We start from the raw sequence: 13745 nt of genomic DNA, 5'->3' as shown, positions 1-13745 counted from the left end.
CACACACACCCCGCACACACACATCACACCCCCCACACACACACCCCGCACACACACACACCACAAACACACCACACACACACCCCGCACACACACACATCACACACACACCACACCCCACACACACACCCCCCGCACACAAACACACCACACACACCCCGCACACACACATCACACCCCCCCACACACACCCCGCACACACACACACCACAAACACACCACACACACACCCCGCACACACACACACCACAAACACACACCACACACACATCGCCACCACAAACACATCACACACACACCCCACACACACACAGACACACGGCCCACCACACCCCCACCACACACACACGAATGGAGGGTTGGAAAGAATTTTTGATCTGTCTTAAGAAAACACTAAACATAGCGTTGAAGGAAAAGCCAGCAGCCCGCGGACTCCACGGTTTCCGTTTCGATTTGCTCATTCGACACTCTCCAGGCTCAGGGCCTTTAAGGAACACTAGCGCGCCGAGCCCCAACACTAGGATCCGTCCTGCGCGCACCTCACGCGCGCGCCCGCCTCCAGCGCCAAAGGCCTCGGGGCGCAAACCCGGGCGCAGCCGCCACCTGCCGCCCAGCCGAGACCCCGCTGCGCTCCAGGTCGGAACAGGCCCCGCCCCCGCTAGCGCCGTGCCCCGCCCCTTCCGCGCGGCCCGCCCCTCCCAGCGCCGTGCCCCGCCCCGGGGCGGGCCGCGCGGGAGTCACGGGTCAGGGGGCGGGGCGGGGCCGGGCCGGGCCGAGGCGGAAGCGCCCAAGGAGGGCCCGGCTGCCCGGTGTCCCGCACTTACCCCCTCCTCGGTCCTGAACTGCTTTTGTTCCGCTTCGTGGGCCCCCGCGGGTCAGTGTTCTGGGATTTCTGCCCCCTGACCACGAGCCTAGGCGGGACCTTTAGCAGAAGAGGGTCAGATCTCCGCCTGAGAGTCTGAAGGTGTCCTGGCCCTTGAGGGTCTCCAGGGATTTAGATCCCAGGCTACAGGCTCCTGGGTTTTGTTGGGGTCGAGGGTCTCCGGGTGCCGAGTCAGCTGGAAAGGGGTTGTCTCTGTCGAGGGAGTATTTGGGTCTGGGGTTTCAGCGGAGGGTGGTGCCTGAGCCTGGGTTCTTGGGGGAGGTTAATGTCCGAGTCTGGGGGTGGGTAGTGCTTGGATCTGGGGTCTCGGGGTTAGAGCTTGCGGGAGCCAGTTTGCCTTCTCTCCCAAGGGTCTCTGTTACAGGCCTGTCTGTGCGGTGAGCCATGGAGGCTCTGTGGACCCTTACTCTGGCCTTGGCCGCAGGCCTGGCTGCTGCCAGCCCACCTAACATCCTGCTGATCTTTGCTGATGACCTAGGCTACGGGGACCTGGGCTCCTATGGGCACCCCAGTTCCACCACCCCCAATCTGGACCAGTTGGCCGCAGGGGGTCTTCGGTTCACCGACTTCTATGTGCCTGTGTCTCTGTGCACACCCTCCCGGTGAGGAAGGAAACTGGCAGCCCTCACCCCTGACCATTTGGTTCCTCCCAGATTCACTCTGGAGTGCAGAGAGAGGAGCAGGGTGTCTGTCTCTATGGAGAAATTCATATCTCTTTGTTTTTCTCCTCTCTCCCCTTCTTGTATGCATCTCGGTTTTGCTCTGTCGCACGGACTCTGACTTGCCCTGTAGGGCTGCCCTCCTGACCGGCCGACTCCCAGTTCGGATGGGCTTATACCCTGGAGTTCTGGAGCCCAGCTCCCGAGGGGGCCTGCCCCTGGAGGAGGTGACCTTGGCTGAGGTCCTGGCTGCCCAAGGCTACCTCACAGGGATAGCTGGCAAGTGGCACCTTGGGGTGGGGCCTGAGGGGGCCTTTCTGCCCCCCCACCATGGCTTCCATCGATTCCTGGGCATCCCGTACTCCCATGACCAGGTAGGCACCACCAGGATCCTTCCCCTTGACCCCAGAGCCCCACCCCACAGTCTAGACTGCTGAAGGAGCTGCTCCCTCAGGGCCCTTGCCAGAACCTGACCTGTTTCCCGCCGGCCACCCCCTGCGACGGCACCTGTGACCAGGGCCTGGTCCCTGTCCCGCTGTTAGCCAACCTGTCGGTGGAGGCGCAGCCCCCTTGGCTGCCTGGACTCGAGGCCCGCTACGTGGCCTTTGCCCGTGACCTCATGACTGATGCCCAGCGCCAAGGCCGCCCATTCTTCCTGTACTACGCCTCCCATGTGAGTGACTGTGGCCCCTCCGCCCGGGCTCCCCATGAACCCGACCTGGTGCTAACTCCAGTCTCCATCCCCAGCACACCCACTACCCCCAGTTCAGTGGGCAGAACTTTCCCGGGCACTCAGGCCGAGGGCCATTTGGGGACTCCCTGATGGAGCTGGATGCGGCTGTGGGGGCCCTGATGACAGCTGTGGGGGACCTGGGGCTGCTCGGAGAGACGCTCGTCTTCTTCACTGCAGACAACGGGTACTTGGCAGAGGCAGAGGGGTGCTGGTCGACCCCCCACAGGGCCCTGGGTCTTCCCATGTTGATGCTGGCCAAGAACCTAGTGGGCTAAGGGGGTCTCGGGAGTTGCTGGCCATATGTGGTGACACCCACGTGCATGTGGGAGGCTGGCGGCTGTGAGTACATGGAGGTGCTGGTCTTGGGAGGACAGGGAGTGGACGGGCACATGCTGGCCGTTTCTGGGCAAAATGTGTGACTTATCAGTCTGGGGCTGGGGTCCCCGAGGCAAGCTGGAAACCCTGGGCTTCTCATTGCTGACGTCCTCCCTGTGTGTCCCAGACCTGAGACGATGCGGATGTCCCACGGTGGCTGCTCTGGCCTCCTGCGATGCGGAAAGGGAACCACTTTTGAAGGGGGCGTCCGAGAGCCTGCCTTGGCCTTCTGGCCAGGTCACATCGCTCCCGGTCAGTTTTCAGGCCTTCTGCTCCTGGACTCTTGGTCTCATCTTCCCGGCCCTAATCACAAATGGAGTGACTGTACAACCCTCTACTCCCAGGTGTGACCCATGAGCTGGCCAGTTCCCTGGACCTGCTGCCCACCCTGGCCGCCCTGGCGGGGGCCCCACTACCCAACATCACCTTGGATGGCGTTGACCTCAGCCCTCTGCTGTCGGGCACCGGCAAGGTAGGGCCCGTGAGCACACAGCCACAGCTCCCCGACCCCCCTCCTGACCTCCCTTCCCCCACCCCCACCAGCCACTCACCCTCCCCAGGAGTGAGTGCAGGCAGCCCCTGAAGTCCGTGGGGCCAGGTGAACCCTCTGTCGAGCTGCATCGTAGTGATGCCGACCGGGGGCTTCTGGGTGGGCAGGGAGCCACTGCACGCCCAGGGCCCAGCACGGAGCAGACAGTGCTGGGCACGTGCAGACCCCCCTGACTCTGCCCCCAGAGCCCCCGGCACACCCTCTTCTTCTACTCGGCCTACCCGGATGAGGTCCGAGGGGTCTATGCTGTGCGGAGCGGGAAGTACAAGGCACACTTCTTCACCCAGGGTAACCTCCTCTGCCCCAGCCCCGCCCACCCCTCCCAGCCCCCAAGCCCACCCCCCTGCCCGGTGCACAGGTGTGTGCCCCTCCCCAGGCTCTGTCCACAGCGACACCACCGCGGACCCTGCCTGCCACGCCTCTAGTCCTCTGACTGCCCATGAGCCTCCGCTGCTCTTTGACCTCTCTGAGGACCCTGGTGAGAACTACAACCTTCTGGGGGGTGTGGATGAGGTCGCCCCAGAGGCGCTGCAGGCACTGAAGCAACTTCAGCTGCTCAAGGCCCAGTTTGATGCTGCCATGACCTTCGGGCCCAGCCAGATGGCCCGGGGCGAGGACCCTGCCCTGCAGGTCTGCTGTCAGCCCAGCTGCACCCCCCGGCCGTCCTGCTGCCACTGCCCCGAGTTCCAGCCCTGAGGGCGCAGACGGAGGCCAGCTGGGGCACTGATGGTTCCTGGCTGTGCTGTGGGAGTGTGGAGGTGGTTTGTACCTGAGAACGCTAATAACACCAGCTGACACTTGTGTGATAATTCATGTGATCCTTGTGATAGCCCTGAGCTGGGTGTTTCTCTCCCTGTTACAAATGAGGAACCTGAGGCATGGGGAGACTTGCCTGAGGTCACCCAGCCCGAGAGAAAGCCACCTTCCTCCCCCTGGTGATTGCTTGTGTCAGTGTAGACAAGCGTGGTGGTGAGTGTGGGCACAGCGTTCACGGGAGCAGCACTAGGGGCTTCTGTGTGCCAGGAGAGGGTGGGGAGGGGGCGAGAGAGTGGCGGAGAGCAGACCCTGAGCACACAGCGCCCATAAGAGCCAGGTTTTCCCTGGCAGAGAAGCACAGGAACCAGACCTGCCTGGCTCTTAGAAGGCTGTCTGAAGTTGGGTGAGGAGCTGCACATCCTACATGGTGGAGTGGTCAGCCGGCGTGGTGACGTGGGCTGGGGGTCCGCACTCGGAAGGCACAGCAGCAGCTCCAGAGACTTGCCCTCGGCCTCCAGTGTCTCCTCCAAAGCTCCATGTTTCCCACCTGCACACACATTTCCAATCTCCTGGCTTCACCTCTGCCCTCACAGGAGCCATTCTCCACCAAAGTAACCTCTTAAGAGACGTGCCGGTTTGGCTCCATCTGCTCACAACTGCAGGCTTCCCATTGTGCTCAGAACCCAGACTCCTCGAGTGCCCTGCCATGTCTCACCCATGCCCTCGTCCCTTAGCCCTGGCAGCTGGCCAAGATGCCCATCCTTGACACTGTCTGGCACCTTCTCTGAAGAAAGCGCCCCCTGACTGCCCACCGCACGCATCTGCCCAGTGGCGTGTAGCCCACATGGGTCACCTGTGTGTGTACTGATGTCAGGTCCCCCCGCTCCCTCATGGTTGAGTGAGAAGAGGACCGTGCTCAGGACCCTGAAGTGGGTGTCCTGTCTTCATGGTAGACCAAACAGCCATCCCCTTTCTACTGAGGGATTCCACCCTCTTGTTGGTGGGCTGAGACCCCTTGACCTCTCGGGTGCAGCCTCTCCTAGTCCCAGGAGAGTAGTAGCCAGTCTTAGCCACTCACAATCCAGTGACTGGCCCGAGAAGGGTGTGTAACCGAGGATCCTTGTCAGAGAAAGCTCACGGCATCTGCTGGAGCCCAGGGTCTTGTTCAGCATCATCCTCGGAGATGGTGAGGACAATGCTGTGTCATCGCTGGCCCTGACCAGACACTGTGCAGCCGCTAATCAGCGTCCCCAGCTGTGTACCTCTGAGCTCATGGTATGAGAAGACAAACCAGCCTCAGTAGGCTTGTCTGTTACTTGCAGCCAGAAGCAGTCTTTCTGGTTGGACATGTGAATGGGACATGTGAACATGTATCTAGGTGCAGGGGCCCCTTCTGTGTTCTCCATGTGACCCATCACTTCTCGTCTCACTTGGGCACTGCACTAACCATGCCCAAATCCCACTGCATCCTGGAACTGCCCCTCTGAGGCTGGCATAGGGAGGACCCATGTGCACAAGTGCTCTGGACATACCCAACCCCTGCAGCCTGCAACCTCTCCTCCAGGGGGCCTGCAGTCACCTCAGGGTGCCTTGGTTTCAGGATGAGGACAGAGAGGAATGGAAGCAGGTGCACGATTTCTGTATCACGTCCAAACTCCAGCAAGACTGAACGGATGCCAATACTCAGGCACAGCCTGCAGGCACCTTGTTGTCCAGCTGGGTTTTGAGCATCACTTCATTAGTTCCACAAATCTTTACTGGCATAGGGCTGGGGTATGGATCAATAGAAGGGACTCACCCCTGCTCCTGTGGGTTTTTTTTTTTTTTTAATTAAACATATATTTATTTGGCTGCACTGGATCATAGTTGCAGCACACAGGATTTTCATTTTGGTATGTGGGATCTTTATGTCATTTGAATTTTTAGTTGTACCATGCAGATGTAGTTCCTGCACCAGGGATCGAACCCAGGACCCCTGCATTGGGAGTGTGAAGTCTTAGCCACTGGACCACCAGGGAAGTCCCCCTCCTGTGGTGCTTAATGTCTCGCAAAGGAGATGAGCATCAATCCTGAGCACCCAGACAGAGTGGAGTTCAGTGCAAAGAAACCTAGACTCCCCAGGTTTTGGTGTGTGGGAATTGACTGGGTACAACAAGAGGGAACCATCAGATGCTACTGAAGTTCCCCTCCTTGACTAAGGGCTAGAAACGTGGTGTGTACACATGCATAAATCACTGAGGCTACACACTTGAGATTTGTGTCCTTATGACACCACCCTTATGGCAGAAAGCGAAAAGGAACTAAAGAGCCTCTTGATGAAAGTGAAAGAGGAGGATGAAAAAGCTGGCTTAAAAACATTAAAAAAAAAAAAATCATAGCATCCAGTTCCATCACTTCATGGTAAAGAGATGGGGAAACGATGGAAACAGTGACAGACTTTTTATATTCTTGGGCTCCAAAGTCACTTCAGATGGTGACTGCAGCCATGAAATTAAAAGACACTTGCTCCTTGGAAGAGCAGCTATGACCAACTTAGACAGCATATTAAAAAGTAGAGACATTACTGACAAAGGTCCATCTAGTCAAAGCTATGGTTTTTCCAGTAGTCATGTATGGATGTGAGAGTTGGACCACAAAGAAAGCTGAACATCAAATAATTGATGCTTTTGAACTGTGGTGTTGGAAAAGACTCTTGAGAGTCCCTTGGACTCCAAGGAGATCAAACCAGTCAATCCTAAAGGAAATCAGTCCTGATTATTCATTGGAAGGACTGATGCTGAAGCTGAAGCTCCAATCCACCTGATGCGAAGAGCTGACTCATTTGAAAAGACCCTGATGCTGGGAAAGATTGAAGGCAGGAGGAGAAGGGGATGATAGAGGATAAGATGGTTGGATGGCATCACGGACTCAATGGACGTGAGTTTGTGCAGGCTCCTGGAGTTGGTGATGGGCAGGGAAGCCTGTCATGCTGCAGTCTGTGGGGTTGCAAAGAGTCGGACACAGCTGAGCGGCTGAACTGAACTGATAACGTTGCAGCTGAAGATGGAGAAACTCTATACAGTCAGCAAAAACCAGACCAGGAGCTAACTGTGGCTCAGATCATGAACTTCTTATTGCAAAATTCAGACTTAAATTGAAGAAAGTAGGGAAAACCACTAGACCATTCAGGTATGAAGGTGAAAATTGCTCAGTCTTGTCTGATTCTTTGCAATCCCATGGACTGTATAGTCCATGGAATTCTCCACGACAGACTACTGGAGTGGGTAACTGGTCCCTTCTCCAGAGAATCTTCCCAACCCAGGGATCAAACCCAGGTCTCCTGCATTGCAGGCAGATTCTTTACCAGCTGAGCCACCAGGGAAGCCCGAGAATATAGGAGTGGGTAGCCTATCCCTTCTCCAGCAGATCTTCCCAACCCAGGAATTGAACTGGGGTCTCCTTCATTGCAGGCGGATGATTCTTTACTAGTTGTGTAAATCAAATCCCTTATGATTATACAGTAGAAGTGACAAATGCATCCAAGAGATTAGATCTGATACAGTGCCTGAAGAACTATGGATAGAGGTTCATAATATTGTACAGGAGGTGTTGACCAAAACCATCCCCTAGAGGGGGAAAAATGCAAAAAGGCAAAATGGTTGTCTGAGGAGGCCTTACAAATAGGTGAGAAAAGAAGAGAAGCAAAAGGCAAAGGAGAAAAGGAAAGATATACCCATTTGAATGCAGAGTTCCAAAGAACAGCAAGGAGAGATAAGACAGCCTTCCTAAGTGAACAATGGAAAAAAGACTAGAGACCTCTTCAAGAAAATTAGAGCTACCAAGGGAACATTTCACGCAAAGATGGGCACAATAATGAACAGAAACAGTATGGACCTAACAGAAGCAGATGATATTAAGAAGTAGCAAGAATACACAAAAGAACTATACAAAACAGATCTTAATGACCCAGATAACCACGATGGTGTGATCACTCACCTAGAGCCAGACATCTTGGAGTGCAGTCAAGTGATGCACGAAGCATCACTACAAACAAAGCTAGTGGAGGTGATGGAATTCCCGTTGAGATATTTCAAATCCTAAAAGATGATGCTGTGAAAGTGCTGCACTCAATATGCCATTAAATTTGGAAAACTCAGCAGTGGCCACAGGACTAGAAAAGATCGGTTTTCATTCTAATTCCAATGAAGGACAATGCCAAAGAATGTTCAAACTACCGCACGATTGCATTCATCTCACATGCTAGCAAAGTAATGCTCAAAATTTGCCAGGCTAGACTTCAACAGTACCTGAACTGAGAACTTCCAGATGTACAAGCAAGATTTAGAAAAAGCAGAGGGAAAAAAAGAAAAAGAAAAAGCAGAGGAACCAGAGATCAAATTGCCAACATCCGTTGGATCATAAAAAAAGCATAGAAAAAGCAAGAGAATTCCAGAAAAACATCTACTTCTGTTTCATTGAGTACACTAAAGCCTTTGACTGTGTGGATCACAACAAGCTGTGTAAAATTCTTAAAGAGTTGGAAATACCAGACCACCTTACCTGCCTCCTGAGAAATCTGTATGCAGGTCAAGAAGCAACAGTTAGAACTGAACATGGAACAACAGACTGGTTCCAAATTGAGAAAGGAGTGCATCAAGGCTATATATTATCACCCTGCTTATTTAACTTCTCTGCAGAGTACATCATGTGAAATGCCAGGCTGGATGAAGCATAAGCTGGAGTCAAGAATCAGGGAGAAATATCAGTAACTTCAGCTAAGCAGATGACACCACCCTATGTCAGAAAGAGGAACTAAAGAGCCTCTTGATGAAAGTGAAAGAGGAGAGTGAAAAAGTTGGCTCAAGAATCAGCATTCAAAAAAAGAAGATCATGATGGCCTCTGGTCCCATCACTTCATGGCAAATAGCTGGGGAAACAATGGAAACAGTGACAGACTTTATTTTGTTGGGCTCCAAAATCACTTCAGATGGTGACTGCAGCCATGAAATTAAGACACTTGTTCCTTGGAAGAAAAGCTATGACAAACCTAGTCAGCATATTAAAAAGCAGAGACATTACTTTGCTGGCAAAGGTTCGTATAATCAAAGCTATGATTTCTCCAGTAGTCATGTATGGATGTGAGTGTCGGACCATAAAGAAGGTTGAGCATCAAAGAATTGATGCTTTTGAAGTGTGGTGTTGGAGAAGATTCTTGAGAGTCCCTTGGACAGCAAGGAGATCCAACCAGTCCATCCTAAAGAAAATCAGTCCTGAATATTCATTGGGAGGACTAATGCTGAAGCTGAAACTCCAGTTCTTTGGCCCCTGATGTGAAGAGCTGACCCATCAGAAAAGACCCTGATGCTGGGAAAGATTGAAGACAGGAGAAGGAGATGACAGAGGACGAGATGGTTGGATGGCATCACCAACTCAATGGACATGAGTTTGAGCAAACTCCAGGAGTTGGTGACGGACAGGGAGGCCTAGTGTGCTGCAGTCCATGGGGCTACAGAGTCGGACACGACTGAGCAACTGAACAAAAGATTTTATAGTTCAATGGAAACGAAAATTTAATCATGACTATCAGTTATATCAATAAAAAAAAATTACCCATTATAAATGCCACAAAGGAAGAGTCCTTGGTCTCACAGAAGCATAACTTTGGGCTGAGGTAGTAACTGAAGCAATCAGGGCTGCCTCCCTGTCTGCCGAGACCTGAGGCAGGGCACTCAGCGTGTGAGCGAGGCTCTCCCCTCCCCTCCCCTCCCCTCCCCTCCACGCTGGGTTTGCTATGATGCTTTGAGAGCAGAAAACCTTGTTTCTCATCATTGTAGCTGTGTTAGTGCGATGCACTCTCTTCATACAGGCACCGGTATGCGGACGTGCACCCACAAACAGGCATGCATACCCGACATAGACACACACTCACACATTATACATGCATTTAACGAACCCAGATGCTGTCCAACATGTCCCCGCTCTGCTGCTGTTGGTTTGAAAAGCAGCTCTGGGCTTCCTTGGTGGCTAAATGGTAAAGAATTCACCAGGCAATACAGGAGGCATGGATTCGATCCCTGGTCTGGGAAGGTCCCACATGCCACGGGGCGGCTGAGCCGCGACTACTGAGCCTGTGCCCTCCTGCCTGCGCTCTGCAACAGGAGAAGCCGCAGCAATGGGAAACCGTACGCCACAGCGACAGAGGAGCCCCCGCTTGCCACAACTAGAGAAAAAACCTTCGGCGCAACAGAGACTCGACACTGTCAAAAGCTAAAAGTAATTAAAAAAAAAAAAAAAAAAAAGCAACAGCCCTTTCCCTGTGAGCCTAAGACCATCCACGCCCCTTAAGCGGCTTCCTCAGGGAGCCCAGGCCCCTCTGCAAGGAGCTACTTGTGTTGGGATGAACAGAACAGGCTGTGGGTGCCACGGTGGGAAGGAAAGGAGGGGTCCCGACATCACCACATCTGCCCCCACCCCCTGACCTTGACCTTGACCATGACTGCAGGGAGACCACCCTCCCCTGGCCTTCCCATTGCCCCTCTTTGCTCAGGTGCTTGTGTGTCCCCCAAGTGGCCAGAAGGGGAAGCAAAAGGGGGCATCTCCATGGAATAGAATGAATTCCACCTCTTCTCTGAATGTTTTGTCCCAGAAGTCATGCGTCCTGGTTAGGGTACCCAGGCAGGGCCTGCAGCTCACTCTGAGGGGGGCCTGACAACCAGGTGGGTGTGCCTGCCCCCCGCCGGGGTCTGCACTCACCGTGCCTCCTGCATCCGACCCTGACCTTCGTCACACCTGCACACCGCCCGGGACATCTGGAGAGTCCTGCCAACCCCCCGACCGCTGGCCTGCCGAAGGGGCAGCAGTCGCAGAGGGAGGAGGCGTGCGTTTGTGCCCCCAGCCTCCTGGGCTCCTCTGCGTGGAGACCCCCTCAGGTGGTCACAGCCCCGGGGGCCAAGGCACAAGCCTGCCCCGCCGCCCCCCACCTACCCTGCCAGGAGGACGAGTGGAGTCCCTCTGCTCAGAGGAACAGCCCCAGGGAGGGGGAGCAGAGGGCAGAGGGGACACGGGGTGGGGAGGGTCCAAGATGACAGGGCCCTGGGGTGGGGGGGAGTCTGGCTGGGCCTAGGTTCCTCAGCAAGGGTGCAAGCTCCCCCTGTCTTGCAGACCCTACAAGACTGTGGCGTGAGTGGCCTCACCAACTGGATCTCCAGAGCCTGCCCTCCCCAGGGGGCACCCGGGTCTCTGGGGACCACAGCCCCCTCCAGCCTGGAGGGACCATCAGTCCAGCCCCCTGTCTCGCCCAGAAGTGGATCCCCAGGTGGTTGGGGCCCAGAGAGCAAGGGAAGGGGTCAGCTCGCCACCAGCAGAGCCAGCCCGGGGCTGGGGGCCCAGGGGAGCACAGGGGCTCCTGCTCTTGGGGTTCGGGTTCTCTGCGGGCAGCGGAGTGCGAGTGTGGTGAGCTGCTTCTGTTGAGGGTGGGAGTCTACACAGGGTGGGAGCCAGGCCCCTTCCTGCCAGACAGATGCCAGGAGCTGGCTGCTCTTGTCTGCTCTAAATTTGCACAAAGGAAATAAATAAAAGTCAAAGTTGTCTTGTCATCAACCCCAATGATGGCTGAGGCAGCTTTTAGGGCTAAATTGCTCTGTCCTCCTCCCTGCAAAGCTGCACTTCACTCACGGGGAGAGGGCGTGGGACTCGGTGCCGCTGACTGTGGACTCCGGATGCTGCCACAGGGCAGGAGCCAAGGCGGGAGACGGGCCTGTGTGCCGGGTCCTGTGCTAATTCCAGAGCACAAGACCCAGGCCGGAGCAGGGACACATCGGAGGAGAGACGTATGCTGGGCACCAACTCCTGTCTCACACGCACCTGTGTTCACACCTGCACACCAGGTGAGGCCAGCGCAGGGCACCGTCTCAGGAATGGGGGCCTAGTACCACTGCTCTGCTCAGCACCAAGGCCGTGCTCCTCAATGGCCTGTCTTTAGGGGTGCCATTTACTCTCAGTCACCCTCAGCCTGGGGGGAAGGTGGTACCTGGAGGCCCCTCAGCAGGTTTTGCTCTCTGTGCTTCTTTTGACAATGTCAGGATGGCTACTCAGCTGTAAAGGATCAGAAGCCCAGGCAGGGGTCCTGAGCTTGGCTGTGGCCGGCTAGGTGGTCCCAAGGGGACTTCTTCATTCTGCTCTCAGCCCTCGCGTGAGACGCTCTGAAGGGCAAGGGGTGAGCCCTCCTGGGGTGGCCCTCAACCAGCTAGGGCTGGGAGCCAGCAGGTCAATGTTCTAGCTTCCCACCTTCGGGAGATGCATCAGGGAAGGGCACCCAGCCTTAAGGATGGACCTTACGCTGCTTTTGCTCCCTCTCTGCCTCACTCTTGCCCACTCCTCACTACAGCACACAGTGGGGCTTTTACCAAACCAGCTGCCTGCCCTTCTGCCTTTGCGTGTCCTCCTACCTGGAACTGAGCACAGTGAGCCCAGACACAGCAGCCTCAGGGAGCCATGAGGACAAAGACCACACACTAGGGACGCAGGACCAAGAGGTGCCCGATGCCCTCCACGTCAGCCTCCAGACCTCCTGTGGCACAAGAAACGCCCTGACTTACTAGACTGTCTTCCTGGGGTTTTCTCTTAGAGCTCAATACTTTGTATCACACCTAACCCCCTGTTGAAATATTCCCATTAACATTCAAAAAGAATGTTGCTAATGACATGAAGAATATAAAGTCCCAGTTGTGCATGTATTTTTTTCTTTACCTTATAGATTGTATTTTTAGATCTGATTATGTTTTTCTCCTTTTCTTAACATTTTGAATCATGAACTTCTTGGTCAGTATTTCATAACTAGACTCTGAGTTGAGACCACCATTCTTCACTTTATAATGATCTTGGCTACTCTGCCTTAATCTTTTTGCTTTAAATTATACCTTGATTGTCCCAGTCTCCTTCTAGCCTCAAAGAAAAGAAAATAAAACTCACATATATGGAGGAAACTGGGAAAAGAAAAAAACCAAAATGTTAGCAATCATTTTTAAGTTGGAAAGACATAAGGATTTTTTAATATTCCTTTTATTTTCTACAGTATCCACATGTTCTATAATAATCATGTACTACTCTTTATAATGGAAAAATACTGCTTAAAAAATAAAATAGAAAAATTCTACTCCATACGGTGTTGATAAACGGGACTAGCTCTGACTTGCTGAGTGCTGCTGTCAGGCTCCTGGCCGAGCTCACCGAATCCTCCACAATGGGTACTTTCATTGTGGCCAAAATAGCTTTTTATAGTAGAGTTTATCTTTTTTATTTTTAGTTTTTGCGTGTTTCTATTTGCATTTGGGAGTCCCTAATAGCAACATATAATGCTTGAAACAACTAGGACATGTTCACTGCAGGGAGAAAAGAACAGAAGCCGTCCGCCTCACCTCCGGTGACGACTGCAACCTTCATGTCTCCTTTGTCTTTTTCAATGTAGTTTCTAGCATAGATTCTGCATATTTGTTTTTCCTTAACAACATAACAAATATTTCCCGTATTATCTGTAAGCACACTTTTTTCAAATCAGCACAATATTCCAATTATTTATTTATAGCCTAAATCAGTTAACCCTATTGGTCAATATTTAGATTATTTTTATGCTTTCAACTTTTTTTAAATTTACTTATTTCTGGCCGCACTAGGTCTTGGTTGCTGCGTGCAGGCTTTCTTAGTTGTGGGGAGCGGGGCTCCCCCTGGGGTGCACAGCTGTCTCACGGTGGCCTCTCCTGTTGTGAGCACGGACCCTAGAGCCTGTGGCCTCAGGAGCTGTGGCACACGGGC

The 13745-nt window shown here is 53.8% G+C and overlaps 1 protein-coding gene across 4 annotated transcripts; it reads left to right on the top strand.

The window, feature by feature from the left end:
* The first annotated feature begins 736 nt into the window (after positions 1–736).
* Positions 737–4009, top strand: ARSA (arylsulfatase A). 4 transcript variants are annotated; one of them, XM_065924622.1, is made up of 9 exons: positions 737–874; positions 1248–1485; positions 1676–1916; positions 1997–2215; positions 2290–2459; positions 2778–2902; positions 2995–3122; positions 3386–3488; positions 3577–4009. In XM_065924622.1, the coding sequence occupies exons 2-9, from the start codon at positions 1268–1270 to the stop codon at positions 3894–3896; spliced, it is 1524 nt and encodes a 507-aa protein (XP_065780694.1). In that variant the 5' UTR covers positions 737–874; positions 1248–1267; the 3' UTR covers positions 3897–4009. The 4 variants fall into 4 exon arrangements, with proteins under 4 accessions (XP_065780694.1, XP_065780711.1, XP_065780720.1 ...); XM_065924639.1 differs by having other exon boundaries at positions 753–874; positions 1362–1485; XM_065924648.1 differs by lacking the exon at positions 1248–1485 and having other exon boundaries at positions 764–874.
* The last annotated feature ends 9736 nt before the right edge of the window (positions 4010–13745 follow it).

This window comes from Muntiacus reevesi, chromosome 1 (genome assembly GCF_963930625.1).
Source record: "Muntiacus reevesi chromosome 1, mMunRee1.1, whole genome shotgun sequence".
In the NCBI taxonomy this organism is placed as follows: domain Eukaryota; kingdom Metazoa; phylum Chordata; class Mammalia; order Artiodactyla; family Cervidae; genus Muntiacus; species Muntiacus reevesi.
Note: the sequence above shows the minus strand (reverse complement) of the source record. Positions and strands in the feature narration are given on the sequence as shown.